The 14,803-nt window shown below is 33.7% G+C and overlaps 1 protein-coding gene across 1 annotated transcript in view; it reads right to left on the bottom strand.

The window, feature by feature from the left end:
* Nucleotides 1-478: 478 nt before the first annotated feature.
* Nucleotides 479-14,803, bottom strand: part of BAZ2B (bromodomain adjacent to zinc finger domain 2B) — a 358,773-nt gene continuing 344,448 nt past the window's right edge. Inside the window, 4 exon segments of the mRNA XM_043993621.1 lie at nucleotides 479-2,362; nucleotides 5,886-6,029; nucleotides 6,246-6,511; nucleotides 12,774-12,920. Coding sequence (XP_043849556.1) covers nucleotides 2,209-2,362; nucleotides 5,886-6,029; nucleotides 6,246-6,511; nucleotides 12,774-12,920 — 711 coding nt within the window. The 3' untranslated portion in view covers nucleotides 479-2,208.

Below are 14,803 nucleotides of genomic sequence, written 5' to 3'. Positions count from 1 at the left end.
GATTTCCTTTTTTCAAGGATATTTTATTTGCCTTTTAAATGTAGTTATTAACATTTAATGAATTTGGCGTTTTTATGTTTCTTCATTCTGGTATTTTCCCCTCATTAAGAAGTTCCTTGGGCAGGTGCTGGAATATGTTCATATGTAGTCCTTTTATAGTCCATCTAATATAATATAGGTTAATTTAAAATGCATAGATCAAGGTTCTTAACCTGAGGTCTGTGAACATTAAAAAATATTTTGATAACTGTTTTAATTTATTGGTTTCCTTTACAATCTTATGTATTTTATTTTATGCATTTAAAAACACGATTCTGAAAAAAAGGTTGATAAAGTTCATGTGATTGCCGAAGGGGTCCATGACACACAAAAAGTTAAGAACCCCTGGCATGGAGCATAAGCAATAAAAAGAAAGTAGCTAAGGCACAAAGCACAAATTACCCATATGGAGCAAATAACGATTTTTCAAACACAGAAACACATTTGAGTTCTCAACTCTATTTTGTATTTTTTGAATGAAATCTTTAAAGTGTTAGTTAAATGTTTAGTTAACTGAAACCTGACATTTACACTATAATAAGCATGCTGATGATAGTCATACAAGTATTAGCTAACCATTTTAGGAATTTTGGAGTATACTTTTTGTATATGTTGTGACTCTTGATTCTAAGTTAGAACAACTAATTTAAAAAATGTTTTTATTTTCCCTCTATTTAGCTGTAAATAATGGAAACTCTGCTATGACCTTTTGTTGAATCCTATGAACTAAATTAAGAATCTAATCATTTTGATATATTATACTTTTAACACATTTTTTTCTGGTTCTCTATGTGGATGTCAATAAAAGCATTTAGAAATCAAGATTAAAAAAATATTCTAACTTTAGGATTACTAAAAAAAAAAACTTAAACTAGTTTGCAAAAGTCTTTTATTGTATCCGTGCCACACATACTAGTGAAAAATAACACTCCTAAAAAAAAGGGGGAAAAAAGATTGCTACCTTTTCCACAACATTTTATTTTAAATAAAACTTCAAGTACTCTTACATAGGTACAAAAAAATTCTGATCTATCTGCCTCCAACAGGCCACCACAACACACAGTAGATAAAACACAGTGGTTACAAATGTCTTTTTTTTTTAAAATTTATTTCTGTGGCAAGGCAAATGGGAGGGAAATGTTTCTATGAAAAAATACTGTGTGCGTAGGAAATTGTCACAATTTTATTCCACATGGATACAAATGATTATATACTTGAATTTGAGGCCCTGGTGGCTTGAAATTATATAACAAAATAGAAAAAATGGAAAACTAATATCCCCTACACCCTGTTTCAAAAGCAGGCACTACCAAGATTAAGGAGACTCCACAGTGTTGGTAGAGGATAATTACTGTACAAGCTGTATAGCTATAATTACCTTAAGACTAAAATAAAATGCTACAGTCCTTCTAAGGCATAAACAATAATGTCTGCAAACAATATGTACACATCATACATATTTAAAACAATACTTAATATAAACAATAATGAACAGTATATACATGTCAATTTTTCTTCACTGTCTTGAAATACAATTTAACTACACAAGTGATGCAGCAACATATATATAAATGTACTTGTTACTCTACAGTAAAGTTTAATTTTTAGTGCTTTTATAGCACATCAGTGTAAACAGTTTTACTTGGCTTTGTTTTATATTTTAAAACATTCCTTGTTGTATTTTCAAGATTTAAAGCAATTTTCTAATTCTTCCTTTTCACAGAAAACGAAGATTCTGGATGCAGTTTAATCATAAATAATTCATAAAATTAAATACATTCACTAAAAAATAAACTACAAAGTAAAAAAATGAAAAATAGATATTTATTGAGTGGGAAAGGAGAACCATTTCCCAAGTAGAGCTCTGGTGGTTGAATATTCAGTGCGTTTTGATATATTTTCATTGCTATTGCACTAGAACACCCCTCTCTTTGAAAATTCTTTGGGTGTGCTTCCCTGTTCTACCTAAATTAGTTGATAAAACATACAAACCAATAACCAAGGGCCATGGTTGCTGTAGGAGTGAAGCCTTTAGAAGTAGTATCACTTTTCTGATACTTTAGGAAAAAAAAAAGTCTTATGTATGTGCCTTGCACTTTTATGTAAATACAGTTCACATTGCTGGTCTCATCGGTCCTGTTTAAAGGGGGAAGAGCAGTTCTGGTAACTTCAGCTCACTTTGAAAGTATCTGTCCATTTTTTTTCAAAATACTTCCTCATGTTGTGGCCAGCTCTGCCTATGTCAGAATCATCTTCGTTAAAGGTTTCACAGTTGTCAAAAACAAGCCTGACATCTAGAGCAAAGGTTTCGAGGTTAGAGTACCTGAAAGAAAAAAAAAAAGAAAGAAAGCTTTTGTTATCTTCCCCACCCCCCCAATGAAACAAAGTCATTTTGATTGTTGAATAAGAGGATCTGTGATGCCTTGCTTTTGATTCTTCTGTTCTCTTTTTCTACCTCCTGCTCTGGGTATAATAATCAACTTACTATTATCATTACTTCTGGAAAGGATGAGACAGATCAACTTATTACCCAGAAGATACCTAGTCCAAAGCTCTTTTCCTTGATGCATACTGTTGAGTCATTTCAGTAGTATCTGACTCTCTGTGATCCCATTTGGCTTTCCTGGCAAAGTGTGGTTTGCTATTTTCCTTCTCCAGCTCATTTTTATAGATGAGAAATTGAAGTAAACTGGGTTAAGTGACTTGCCCAGGGTTACACAGCCAGCAACCATCTGAGGCCACATTTAAACTCAAGTCTTTCTGACTCCTGGCCTGGTACTCTTTCCACTGTGCCACCTAACTGCTCAGTGTGTACTGTCTTCCCCTCTATAATGTAAGTTCCTTGGCTCCAGGGAGTTTTTTGTATGGGCAGATTGCAAGGAGTTAGCATATAGTGCCAGGGCATATTAACAATGTTTACATTTTTTTTCTTCCTTCCTTCCTTCATTCATGACAAAACCAAGCAGAAATGCTAGACTTAAGTTGGCTACATAAAATTCCAAACTGAAATTTCTAAATATAAAATATGAAAATGGAATTCTAGAAAAAGTCTTTTTTTGTTATGAAGTATAAGCAGACTTAAATGAGGAGGGCTCTGTATATCTCTGCAAATCATGTTTTCATATGACTCCATATTTCTGATATATACATTTTTTCCCAGGTGTCTTAGCCACATTGTTAGGGGTTTTTATTGTTGATTTTTTTCCTAAGCATCACAAATATCATTCAGGACTTGCATATCATGCTATGTGATTGGAATAAAGGCAGTGTAATAAGGAAAAGAGGACTTTCTGGAGTCAGAAGACCTAGGTTCAAAAGCTACCCCTGACACTATCAGCTTAACCTTGAGGATACCACTTAATCCCCATAGGATTCATTTTAAGGTCCCTTCCAGTTTCTAGATTTGTACTCCTACAGTTTCTTTTTTCTTTCTTTTTTTTTTTTTCGGGGCAGTGAGGGTTTAGTGACTTGCCCAGGGTCACACAGCTAGTAAGTGTCAAGTGTCTGAGGCCGAATTTGAACTCAGTTCCTCCAGAATCCAGGGTTGATGCTTTATCCACTGCACCACCTAGCTGTCCACCCCCCCTTTTTTTTTAACACAAAGGAGAGGAACAGTAGTGCCCTTACTTAAGACACACTTCGTTTCAATGCTCAGGCACTTAACTATATAGTCTTCCATTCAAACTTATGCATACATATATCCACCTTGCTTTAGGTAGCTTATAGCTATCTAAGATCTGCGCTATCCACTATCTTCTCAGTTTATTTTCTCCCTTTGTAAACTTCAGGTACTTTTTCCAAATTCATTCTTCACTCTCAGCAATAAACTCCTTTATTTCTTATTCTTCCAGTCAGCTCCAGGTAGACCAATACAAATAAAAGAAACCATGTAAAACTCATTTGCAAGTGATAATGTCATAAGAAATAGCCCTCCTCTAAATGGAAAAAGGCATCTTAAGCCTCTCAGGTTTTTTCAGTATTTCCACTAGGAAAGGCTCATACTCTGTGAGCAAGCACAGTGGGAAGGAAACTGCTCTAATCAATAAACAGGAGGTGAGTGGTATTAAAGCCAAATGAAGTACCAATATATTTCAAAAGAGGGCTTTTAGAAATGCAAATGCTAAATTATTTCTGACTTGGGATAAAGAGTATTTTAAAAAATTAATACATTAGAAGTGATGACACTGAAGCTTTGGGAATATTGCTTTAATAATACTGAAAAGCAAAACAGCAGAAATTTGTACTGCTTCTCCAGCATTTTCAGGGATCTAAAAAATTTCTTATGAGGAATCTAGCCCCCAAAACCAGAGTCAGTACTCTATCTTGAGCCAGACCTAAGTCAATGACTTTCAATGATTATAAATATAAAAAATCTCGTTTGTGGAAGGAACATCTAATATCCATCCTGTACCTGAAAGCAGTAAACAAACTCTGCTCTAACACCCTAACAAAACGTCCAGCCCGTTTGAAAAGTCTCTAATGGCAGAAACTCATTATATCCTGAGGTAGTCCATTATTGCTTCTTTTTTAGTAGTATTTCTTCAAAATACTGTTTCTCTTCCATTCTATTAGCTAAACCTTTGTCTTAGTCCCAATTACCTCAGTTCTGGACTTTGGCGGCTGCCTTCCTTTTGGCCTCCAGCCCATCTCCCATTCCCCTTTTCAGCCATATTACTGCCCTGCTTCAGAACCCTTTAGATAGTTTCAGTTATTTCCCACATTAAGGTGAAGCTTTACAAACTCTCTACCAACTGCCTTCCCTAGTGCTTGCCATCAGTTCCCTAACCATAACCTCCATTCCATTCGCTGTTTTAAATTTCTTTTCAGCCTTTAAAAACATCTCTCAGACCCCATTTCTTTTCCAATCATTTCTGCCCAATCACAGGTCTCCTCCTTCCAAATTCTACTAAAGTCCCATCCAGGTTAGGTAACTCCACAAATTCTCAACTTTCATAATCATCTTGGGGCTGCTTAATTTGGCAGTTTTGAGATGCCACTCTATTTAAAAATACATTTCCATATGGCATAAAGACTTTGCGTGGATCCAAATTGTGCAGCTGAACAGAAATTCTAAATGTAGAATCTGTCAAATGTCATTAAATTTTTTAAATTTAAAATGTATTAGTTATAATATTTGTAATATTAGACATAACATCACAATAGTTTAAGATTTCTCTTATAAATTTGTTTGACCAATATGGAAACAACACAGATGAACCCTAAACAAAGTTCCAAGCAACTTCTAAATTGACTCAGTTCTATGCTATCTTCTTAGGGAAAAAATGCTCAAAATCAAACAATGTATTTATTTGGGGTTTGTCTGATTGCTCAGAAATTTACAATTATAGGTGGTAGATTTATTAGTTGTTCTCTTCCTGGTTATAGAGGGGCAATGTAGTTTAAGATCCTTAAGGAAAGCCATTAACTGGTTTGGAGGAGGAAGGAAGGAAATGACAAGGAAATGTATGGGTTTGTTCTGCCACTGAACGGGCCCACCTGCATTTCTCCAAAAGTGCACACTGTCCATGGGAGGCAAACTCATTCATGTAGAATATGTATGTGCCCTTCTATTCCCTAGGAGGAACTCTTATATGGTATGGCAAAGTGTACCATCCAGTTACTGGAAAGCTATTCTCCCTAACTAATTACTGGGTAGAACACACAAAAAAGAGAAAAGGAATAATCAAGACCTCTGCTTTTAGGCATTCCTTATTTAAAACTTTTAATAATTGACTACCTTTGGAATTCTGTGATAGCCTAGAGCCATGATAAAGCCAATTTTAAATAAATGTCACATATGTTGTTAGCAGCTGCCTATTGCTTTACCACATAATATGTTTACTTACTGTCCACTACTTAGTTTTTCTCTAATGGTAGAAAAATCCATCGGTTTCTTAATAACCTTCTTATAACCAGGAACAAGTTTCAAGTTTACAGGAAGTAGAAAAGGCCATGCATCCTCATGAGTTTCCATTTCAGTCAGGATCATGCTAAATAATGTTTGAAACAAATTCATAGTTAAGTTAATAAATACAGTACATTTTAATAGAACATATGGTTAAAGGCAAAGAAATCTCATTTTTAAAACTAATTTTTTCTACTAATACAAATTAAAAAATAGCATTTATTAAAAAAAAATTTGGAAAGTTCCTAATACATTTAAAAGAATACTGAAAATGTAAAGAAAAGAAGAAAAGAAACCCTACCTGCATAAAGCCAGGTCCTTGGAATCATCTCTTTTAGGTTTCTTAATAGAAGTAAAACTTTCTTGTTTTAACAAGTTCAGAGAGATGTTTTCCTCTATTTTTCTTTTCTTGGGGTCTTTATTTCCCTTCTTTTGTGAACTACTTGTGGCTGCTGAATCTTCATCTTCAGTATCACCCGTTAGAGATAATTTCCTCCCTTTCTTTTGTTCATTACTCTTTTTTCCTTTGATATTAAGTTTTTTTATTTTTAGAGTTTGACCACTTGCCTATAACAGAAAAAGATAAATAAGGTATAAGCAATATAGAAGTTTGATAGATTTATAAAGATATTTTCTCTATGCTAAAAGAAGTAACAGAACAACACCACAAAAAGGGCCTTATTTTGTTTTTGTTTTTTTTTTGTTTTTTTTTTTTTTTTGCGGGGCAGTGGGGGTTAAGTGACTTGCCCAAGGTCACACAGCTAGTAAGTGTCAAGTGTCTGAGGCCGGATTTGAACTCAGGAACTCCTGAATCCAGGGCCGGTGCTTTATCCACTGTGCCACCTAGCCGCCCCCAAAGGGCCTTATTTTAAACTACTCTTGGGAGAAGGAAAGAATTGCATAAATCAAAAACAAGTGCTAAAGTGTTTGATTGTTACAAAGTGATACACAGAGCCACTAAATTTCCAGTACAAATAATAAAGTAGGAAAGAATTTTGGAGAGGTTTTGAAACGATTTCTTACCGAATGCTTCATAATGTAAATCAAATCTAACTTCCTTCCCATTTTCAAAGAGAATTCTGTACTTATGCCAGCTCTAAATGACAAGACTAAAAGCTAATACAGCAAGAAAACTCTTCCACCTATCAATTCATCTTCAGAATTCTTAGAGCTCTAGTACACTAACACTACTGTACATCAATCATTTTTACTGTGGAACGTCAGGAATATTTCTCTAAAGCACTAAGTGAATGGATTCTCAAAGATTATAAAAGATTTTCATTTAGAATACAATTTAATTAAGAAAAGCTGTGTGAACAAAACATGAAATTTTACTCAGAGTTCAAAGATTATTAAAATCCCAAAGGGGAATGACAATCATACTATGTTAAATATGAAAAAAATTCTAAGTAGAAAATGTATAAAATCTAGATAGGGGCAGTTTTTGTTTTTTAAAGAGACAAAAATAATGGTACCTTCTATATGCATATATGTTTGAACTATCTGTACATGCATACATATTATATACACATGATATACACATATACATGCATAATTTATTAAGAAACTTTAATGTGCTCAGAGGGATGCTGAATAGGAGAGGGGTTAATGACTTATTTGTTAAAAAAATGCAAAATGTGTTTCAGTGGAAAGAACACAGGACTAAGAATTTACAATCATGGGTTCTAGTTTTCACACTAATTGTAAGATATTGGGCAAATCAATTCACTTTTCTGGGCCTCAGTTTTCTCATCTATAAAATAAGGGGGATGGACAAGATAATTTATAAGGTTTCTTAAACAATTCTATTCATAACTCCGTGACTGGTATATCTAAATTCAAAGAAAATACATAGAGCACTTGAAAAAAACTAGTTCCCTGATGAACTCCTTTATTTACACAATTTTCTTAACTACTGAGTATATAAGTCTTACAATGATTAGGAAAGAGTTGAGTAGATTATAATATTGATGTAGCTCATTTCAAGAATATTTCAAAGCTACAATCTAATTTGAGGGAATTTCTCAACTCTCCAGAATTGACCTCTCAAGCAGATAAATTTTAACTAGAAAATATTAAAAGAGTGACAGTTGGCTATAGTCTCATTTTCTGAGAACACAGAAGTTTTTAAAAGGTGGTTACAGTGAGGACCAAGACTTTAATCAAATTTCTAATCATTTCAAATAGCTACCTCAGAGGTAAAGAACTTTTTTTTTCATTATAAGGCCAAAAATTCCCCCAAGGAGTCCTTGGGCCACAGACGATTGTAGACACTTAAAATTAGTTATATATACATTGTAAAAATCAATTTAATTTCCCCCATACTGCATATGGGCAGAGTAAACAAAAAAAATAGCATTCCTTCATATTTTTAAACAAAATTCCAAAAATTATGAAGAAATGAACACAGTTGAGTGGACTTTTTGCTTCTGTTTCTTCTTCCTTTTTTTTTTTTTTTTTGTGGGGCAATGGGGGTTAAGTGACTTGCCCAGGGTCACACAGCCAGTAAGTGTCAAGTGTCTGAGGCCGGATTTGAACTCAGGGACTCCTGATTCAGAGCCAGTGCTTTAACCACTGCACCACTTAGCCGCCCCCGCTTCTGTTTCTTGTAAGCTGAGAATCATGTTCTGGTCCCACAATTGTCTTCAGTTTCAGTTTTGGACATATAAGTGAGCATCTAATACTTATGATAATATGCATATTTACAGATTATTATTTGCAAATCAACATAAAGGATCTTATAATGCAGTACATCCACTTACAGCAGTCCAAAAGTTTTTTCTAAGTTTTGTGTACTGTATCACAACCAGTGCTGTGGCGGTAAAAGGCGGGTGGGGGAAAATGGTGGAAGTAGAAGAAAAATCAGTCTTTTCCTCAACTGCAAACCCAGATTTACCATCATATCAAAATTATAATATAGTCTCTGTTTTTAAACACAAGCAAAAATGACTACACTGATCTTCACAAAATTATATGACCTTTTAGGCAGCAGGTTATATAACTCCTATTTATAGAATAATGTAGTATGGATAAACAAAAAAAATCATTTACATTTGATTTTGGAAAAGACATATATTTACATTTGAAAAGTACCAAATATTCTGAGAATTTATAGCACTTTTAACAAAGTAGACTCTAGTGTCGATCTCAGGAAAAAATTGGAAAACTGCTTAGTGTTGGTATTCTGTGCCCCTGCTCCCTATTCCTTGCTTACAATTGACCACATTTCACTTCTCTGTTAACAGTTAACATGAAGTTGGTAAGCTCAGAATCATAATTCATAAAGAAGGGGCAGCTAGGTGGCACAGTACATAGAGCAATGGGCTGAGAATCAGTAAGATTAATCTTTTTGAGTTCAAATCTGGTCTCAGACATTTACTAGCTGTGTGACCCTGGGCAATTCACTCTGTTTGCCTCAGTTTCCTCATCGGTAAAAGGAGCTGGAGAAAGAAATGGCAAACCACTTCAGTATCTTTGATAAGAAAACCCCAAATGGGATCCCTAAGAGTTGGACATGAATGAAAGGGCCAAACAACCATAACCACAAGCACAACTCTATGAAGAAGGAAATTAATTTGCTATAGTACACATTTTCTGAGTCAGGAAGGCAGTGTGTTCCCTTAGAAAAACATAAATTAATATTATTTGTGTTGTGCTGTGTTTTTATTTATTTAGTTAAAAATTTCCCACTTACATTTTCATCTGGTTTCATAGGCTTTGGCAGTGAGTTTGACACCTTTGTCATAGAGAGATTGTTATCTATTTTGGTACCCTTGCTTGTAGAACCACAGATTCTTGTAGTATTGAAGTATTTTACAAGTGACATTTCATATTATTTAGGCTTCTAATTAACATATGTAAAGTAAAATGTAAAGATTACAGCCATGGTGATAAATATATTATAAGCCTAAACATTCCTCCTGTTACAGATTTAAATAATTACAGCTTTAAAAAATTACAGATGAATTTTATCCATTTGTTTTGTTTCTTTTCACTCAATGAAGGTTCCATATTAACTAGATCATCTTAGCTTGCATGAGCCATGCTACAGGCTCCTCAATGAAAAACGTTAAGAATGTTTGATATTTTGATTGAGGGAAGAAGTGCTTTTAAATTTTACTCTTCCTATGGATCATATATTTCCAGCTGGAAGGAACCCCAGAGGCCATCTCTTCCAGCTTCCTTACTCCACAGATGAGAGAACTGAAGCCCAGGGCAGGGAGATAACCTGTCCAAGATCACATAGCCAGTGACCGACAGAGTCAGGAGTCAAGCCTAGGTTTTCTTGAATTCATTTTGATAATTTTTTTTAAAGTAAGAAATGTTATATTCTAGGAAAACAGAGGAGAGAGGAAAAAGACTAAGGAAAACAAAAAAAAGCAGTTCCCAAATCTTGGATAATGGACAGAAATAACTTACTATCATCGGTTTGTATTGCTTTAAATGTTATTTGGATGCATGTCCTAAAAAACAATTTCACTTTAAGAAATCTGAATTTTGAAATATAATTATATAATAAAAATTTTGGTGATATTTGTTGTTTTCTTAAAACTGTGAATTTTACTAAACCCTTGAATAGGTATCTATTAGCATACCTATAATCTATTGTAAATATATATATGAATTTATTAAATATTTTTATTCCAATAGAATAGTAAAACAAATGGTTTTGCCAAAGGATGTGATGTTGGAAGGGGCCTTTAGGATTATCTACTCTAACCTTCTCATTTGTCAGCTAAGGAAACTGAGGACCAAATAGGTGGAAATTATTTGTTCATGGTCACAGAGTAAGGAGTAAGGATTTAAACCTAGGCATTCAGACTTCATATCCAGTATTCTTCCCACTAAACTCTGCTAAAATTTCACAATTAGCCCTGAATATGCAGTCTAAGCATGACTATTTGAAAGCTTCAGAAATGTATGGTAAATTATAGGTGTATTTAAAAAAACTTAAGTTGAAGGTATATAAAATTGATTCTTTTTTATGTAAAGTTAAAACAATATTCTGAAAGGGCACCTGTGCTTTTTATTCTATCTTCACAAATAAAACTAATATATGGAAAACTTTTTGCTTGGGGACAAAGCCCAGCTATGTTTCCTGGCTTTTTAAAGTCATCCTGGAAGTTTATTGGGACTTCTTTCACATCACTAAATAGTTTTTCCCCCAATTAGTTTTTCAATTGCTCTATATCAATCCTTTCCAGTTACTGAGTTAGGTGTAAATGACTAGCTGACTGAGTGAACTCTTTTTTTCTAGAATGGGTAGTGTTTGCTTTTATTCTCAGTGTCTCCAAAATGATCTTAAAGGAGAATGAACAAATACAAAATACAGAATCATAAAAATAAGTAACATAAAACTCCACCCAAATTACTGATGAATAAGCAAAATTAGTTTGTACTTAGTTAGGGTTCAATATGACAGAGGCTAGCATGCTGCTTATGTATATAAAGGAAGATTGTATGCATATAAACTATTTAAATATACATATGCATACATTTATGAATAGAATCATAACTATCATTTATACAGTGTGTACCATGTGCCAGATACTGTGCTAAGCACTTGAACATGATTATCTTATTTGATCCTTACAACAACCCTGTGAGATGGATGCTATTATTATCTCCATTTTACAGATAAAGAAACAGGCAAATAGGTCAAGTGACTTGCCCAGTCACTTACCCCATAAATAGGAAGTATCTGAATAAACATTTTTAAGTGCCTTCTATGTGACCGACATCTAGTCTATTTCAAAAGTATTTTATCAGACACAGCTGTTTTACATATATAACTGAAAACTGAAATATCAAATAGAAAAAGAAAGTATTCCTAAATTCTTAGAATCATGCATTCTACCCTCCCCAAAGCTATAAGGAATCATAGAAATCATTTAGTCTAAGGCTGTTATTTTTACAGATGAGGAAAATGAGAGCCAGAAACAACTAGTCAGTGACAGGACTAGAACTCAGACATACTGACTCAAAGTCCAGTGGTGTAACGATTGGAATAATGCCACCTGCTGGAGACTTACTGTAGAAGAATTCCGCCCATGAAGCGAAGGTCTTTGAGGGCAAGACCAGGAGTCTTTTCTTTGGCGTCAGGAAGTGACGCAGGCTAGTGGGAGGAAGAAGGGGGGAGCCTGGTGCTCAGTCTCGCGCTCTCTTTCCTCTGGACTCTGGTGGAGAGCGGAGCTAGAAATGTGCTCTCCCTTTAATAGATAGGAATCTAGGCCTTTTCTTCTCTCTTTACCAAACTCTTATTCTCCTTAATAAATGCTTAAAAGTCTAACTCTTGCTAAAGCTTACAATTTATTGGCGACCACTCATTAGATATTTTAGACAGACTAGCTAGAATTTTAGCCCTTAACAGTGGTCTTTTCATTCTACTAATAAGTCACAATTAGGTTATGATTATGACCTATACTGATGTAAACTAAACTTTTAAAAATGCATTTCTATCAATTCACAGTATTACATTTGTATCTCTAGTTTTTAAATGATAAAGAAAATATTTTAAACTAAATGGAACTGGTTTTCTTTATTCCTTACCTATCTCTGAGCATAGATAGTTTACTCTAATTGTTATTATTACTCCTTCTACTGCCACTTGCATTTATTAAAGCATTTTAGCATTTGCAACACTGAAGCAAGTTGATGGAAGTTTCTAATGTATATATGGACCAGCCAGAATATCCTGGTACCAACATTATATAGTAAGGGAAACTCATTAATTGGCAAAAACACAAAACCTGTGAATTGACTCATGACAAGTAAAAAAAACCAACAACACAAAAAACAACCTTTCAGTGTACCTTAAGGTCAATATTACCTTGGCAATGCAAGCTGGGCAAAACCAGTCCCCATCCGGTATGGTGGTAATCTTGGGCCTATGGCAGTAAGTATGGCAGCCTTTGTCACAGCCATCACAGAGAAGGAGCAGTTCCTCGTTATCTCCCTTTCGGCAAATCTGGCAGTACTACAATACATGAAAAATCACTTAAAATCAATACTATCTTGAGACTTCTTGGGAAATTAAATGTACCAAAATTCACATTTTGCACTAATAATTAACATTCCGCTTGCTAACATACATACAATAGCCATACACATCTATGTATCTCTCATTACACAGATATGGACCACATGACAGGGTGAGCAAATCTACTGGGGTAAAATGCATATTTTATGTATATTGCAAAGACCAAAGCTAAAGGCTGAATGCCCGCAAACACTTCAGAAGCATGTACACATTAACATATGGAATAATTAACATGACATTAGAGCACATAAAGCAATGAATAGCTTAAATACATGATATATTTTTAAGATGATTTTTCTCTTTTGGCCATCTTTGGCCAATGATCTTCATAATATCCTGTGAAGGAAGTAAGGGTTAAGGTTACTGTTAAATATTAAAATAAATTAAAGAGGAACCTGTGTCAGAAATAGGATTAAGATTCAGGGTTTTCCCAGATTTTTATTCTAACTAAAAGAACACATTTCTCTTTAATTTTGTTTCTACTTTAAAAACTGATGAAAAGGTGAATGTGAGAATTGAACCAAATGAAATGTTTGCTACAATTAAGCAGATTACCATGAACATAATTCTTATTCAAAGTAAGGGAAAGGGACTGCAAGCTAAAACAAAGAATTAGAGTTCATGATTTCTTTTCCTTTGACTAACTTAAAATATAATTATTTCTCCTTTTGTAAATTTCTGATATCTTTGTACTAGAAGTGTGATAAGTAGGTTAAAAATCTCAAAATTTAAGTATAAACATACTATGTCTATAAGCAAGTGAAAGAAGAAAAGTAAAAAATATAAAAATACAGTACTCTGAGTATTTTTGAGAGAAAACATTTAAAAATCTTATTTTGAATGGCTTAATACATTACTATGTATTCTTACACATTTTTGCTCACATAACAGAAAACATCTTGCAATCAATATTTAAAAGAATAAGAACATTTTAACATAAAATTAATACTAATTTAGATTTGTTATAGCATTCACTGTCTCAATACCAAGTTAATTTACATGTTCACATCTATTTAGTACAAAAGCAAAATCTCAGAGCATTGAAGATAATTTGAAATGTTCATGAATTTGTAATATGCAGAGTACTCACTTCTTTAAAATGCAAATACAACTTAACAAATTTTGTCATTAAACCTACAGCTATATAATATTCTTGTCAGCAAATATCTGTTAAATGTATATATGCTAGCAGCCTAACCATCCACAATAGAAAAATAAAGTAGATGAAAAACACAGACTACAAAAGCTTATTAAGAGAAATAAAACAAAAAAAGAAAGAAAAAGAAAAAAAAACCACACAGTGCCCAAATTGCAACATGAACTTGGACAGAAGACAATGAGCTAGATCCAGAATTGACTGAGAATAGGAGATTAGGTTAAATCATATTTTGAAATAAGCAGCACTTTCAACTGGCCATTTAAAAAAAATACAAATGTTCTCTCAATTAACAGCTGAATCAATAAGGTGTGTGGTGGGTATAAATAAGATACCGATTTGTGTTCAAGAAAAGGCATAAAAAAGTATTACCAGGGACACAACCAAAAAAGAAAGTGGACCAGTCAGTAGTGAAGTTGAAAGATAAGAGCACAAGTGCTTTGGGACCATCCTAAATATTAAAAGAGATAGAAGAAGGTCTCAAGTGGGTTGAGTGGATCCGGAAAAGTGGTAATTTACACTGATGGAGGGAAGACCCACACCAGTGATATCTCAGATTCATTGAATTATCACATATACACACTAAAGTAGTAAAACTGATATGTATAACTAAGATCAGATGAGAAATGGTTCATTGATTCCTTCAGTGGTAGGTATGTCTTCT

This window comes from Dromiciops gliroides, chromosome 3 (assembly GCF_019393635.1).
Source record: "Dromiciops gliroides isolate mDroGli1 chromosome 3, mDroGli1.pri, whole genome shotgun sequence".
In the NCBI taxonomy this organism is placed as follows: domain Eukaryota; kingdom Metazoa; phylum Chordata; class Mammalia; order Microbiotheria; family Microbiotheriidae; genus Dromiciops; species Dromiciops gliroides.
This window is presented reverse-complemented; position numbering and strand designations above follow the sequence as displayed.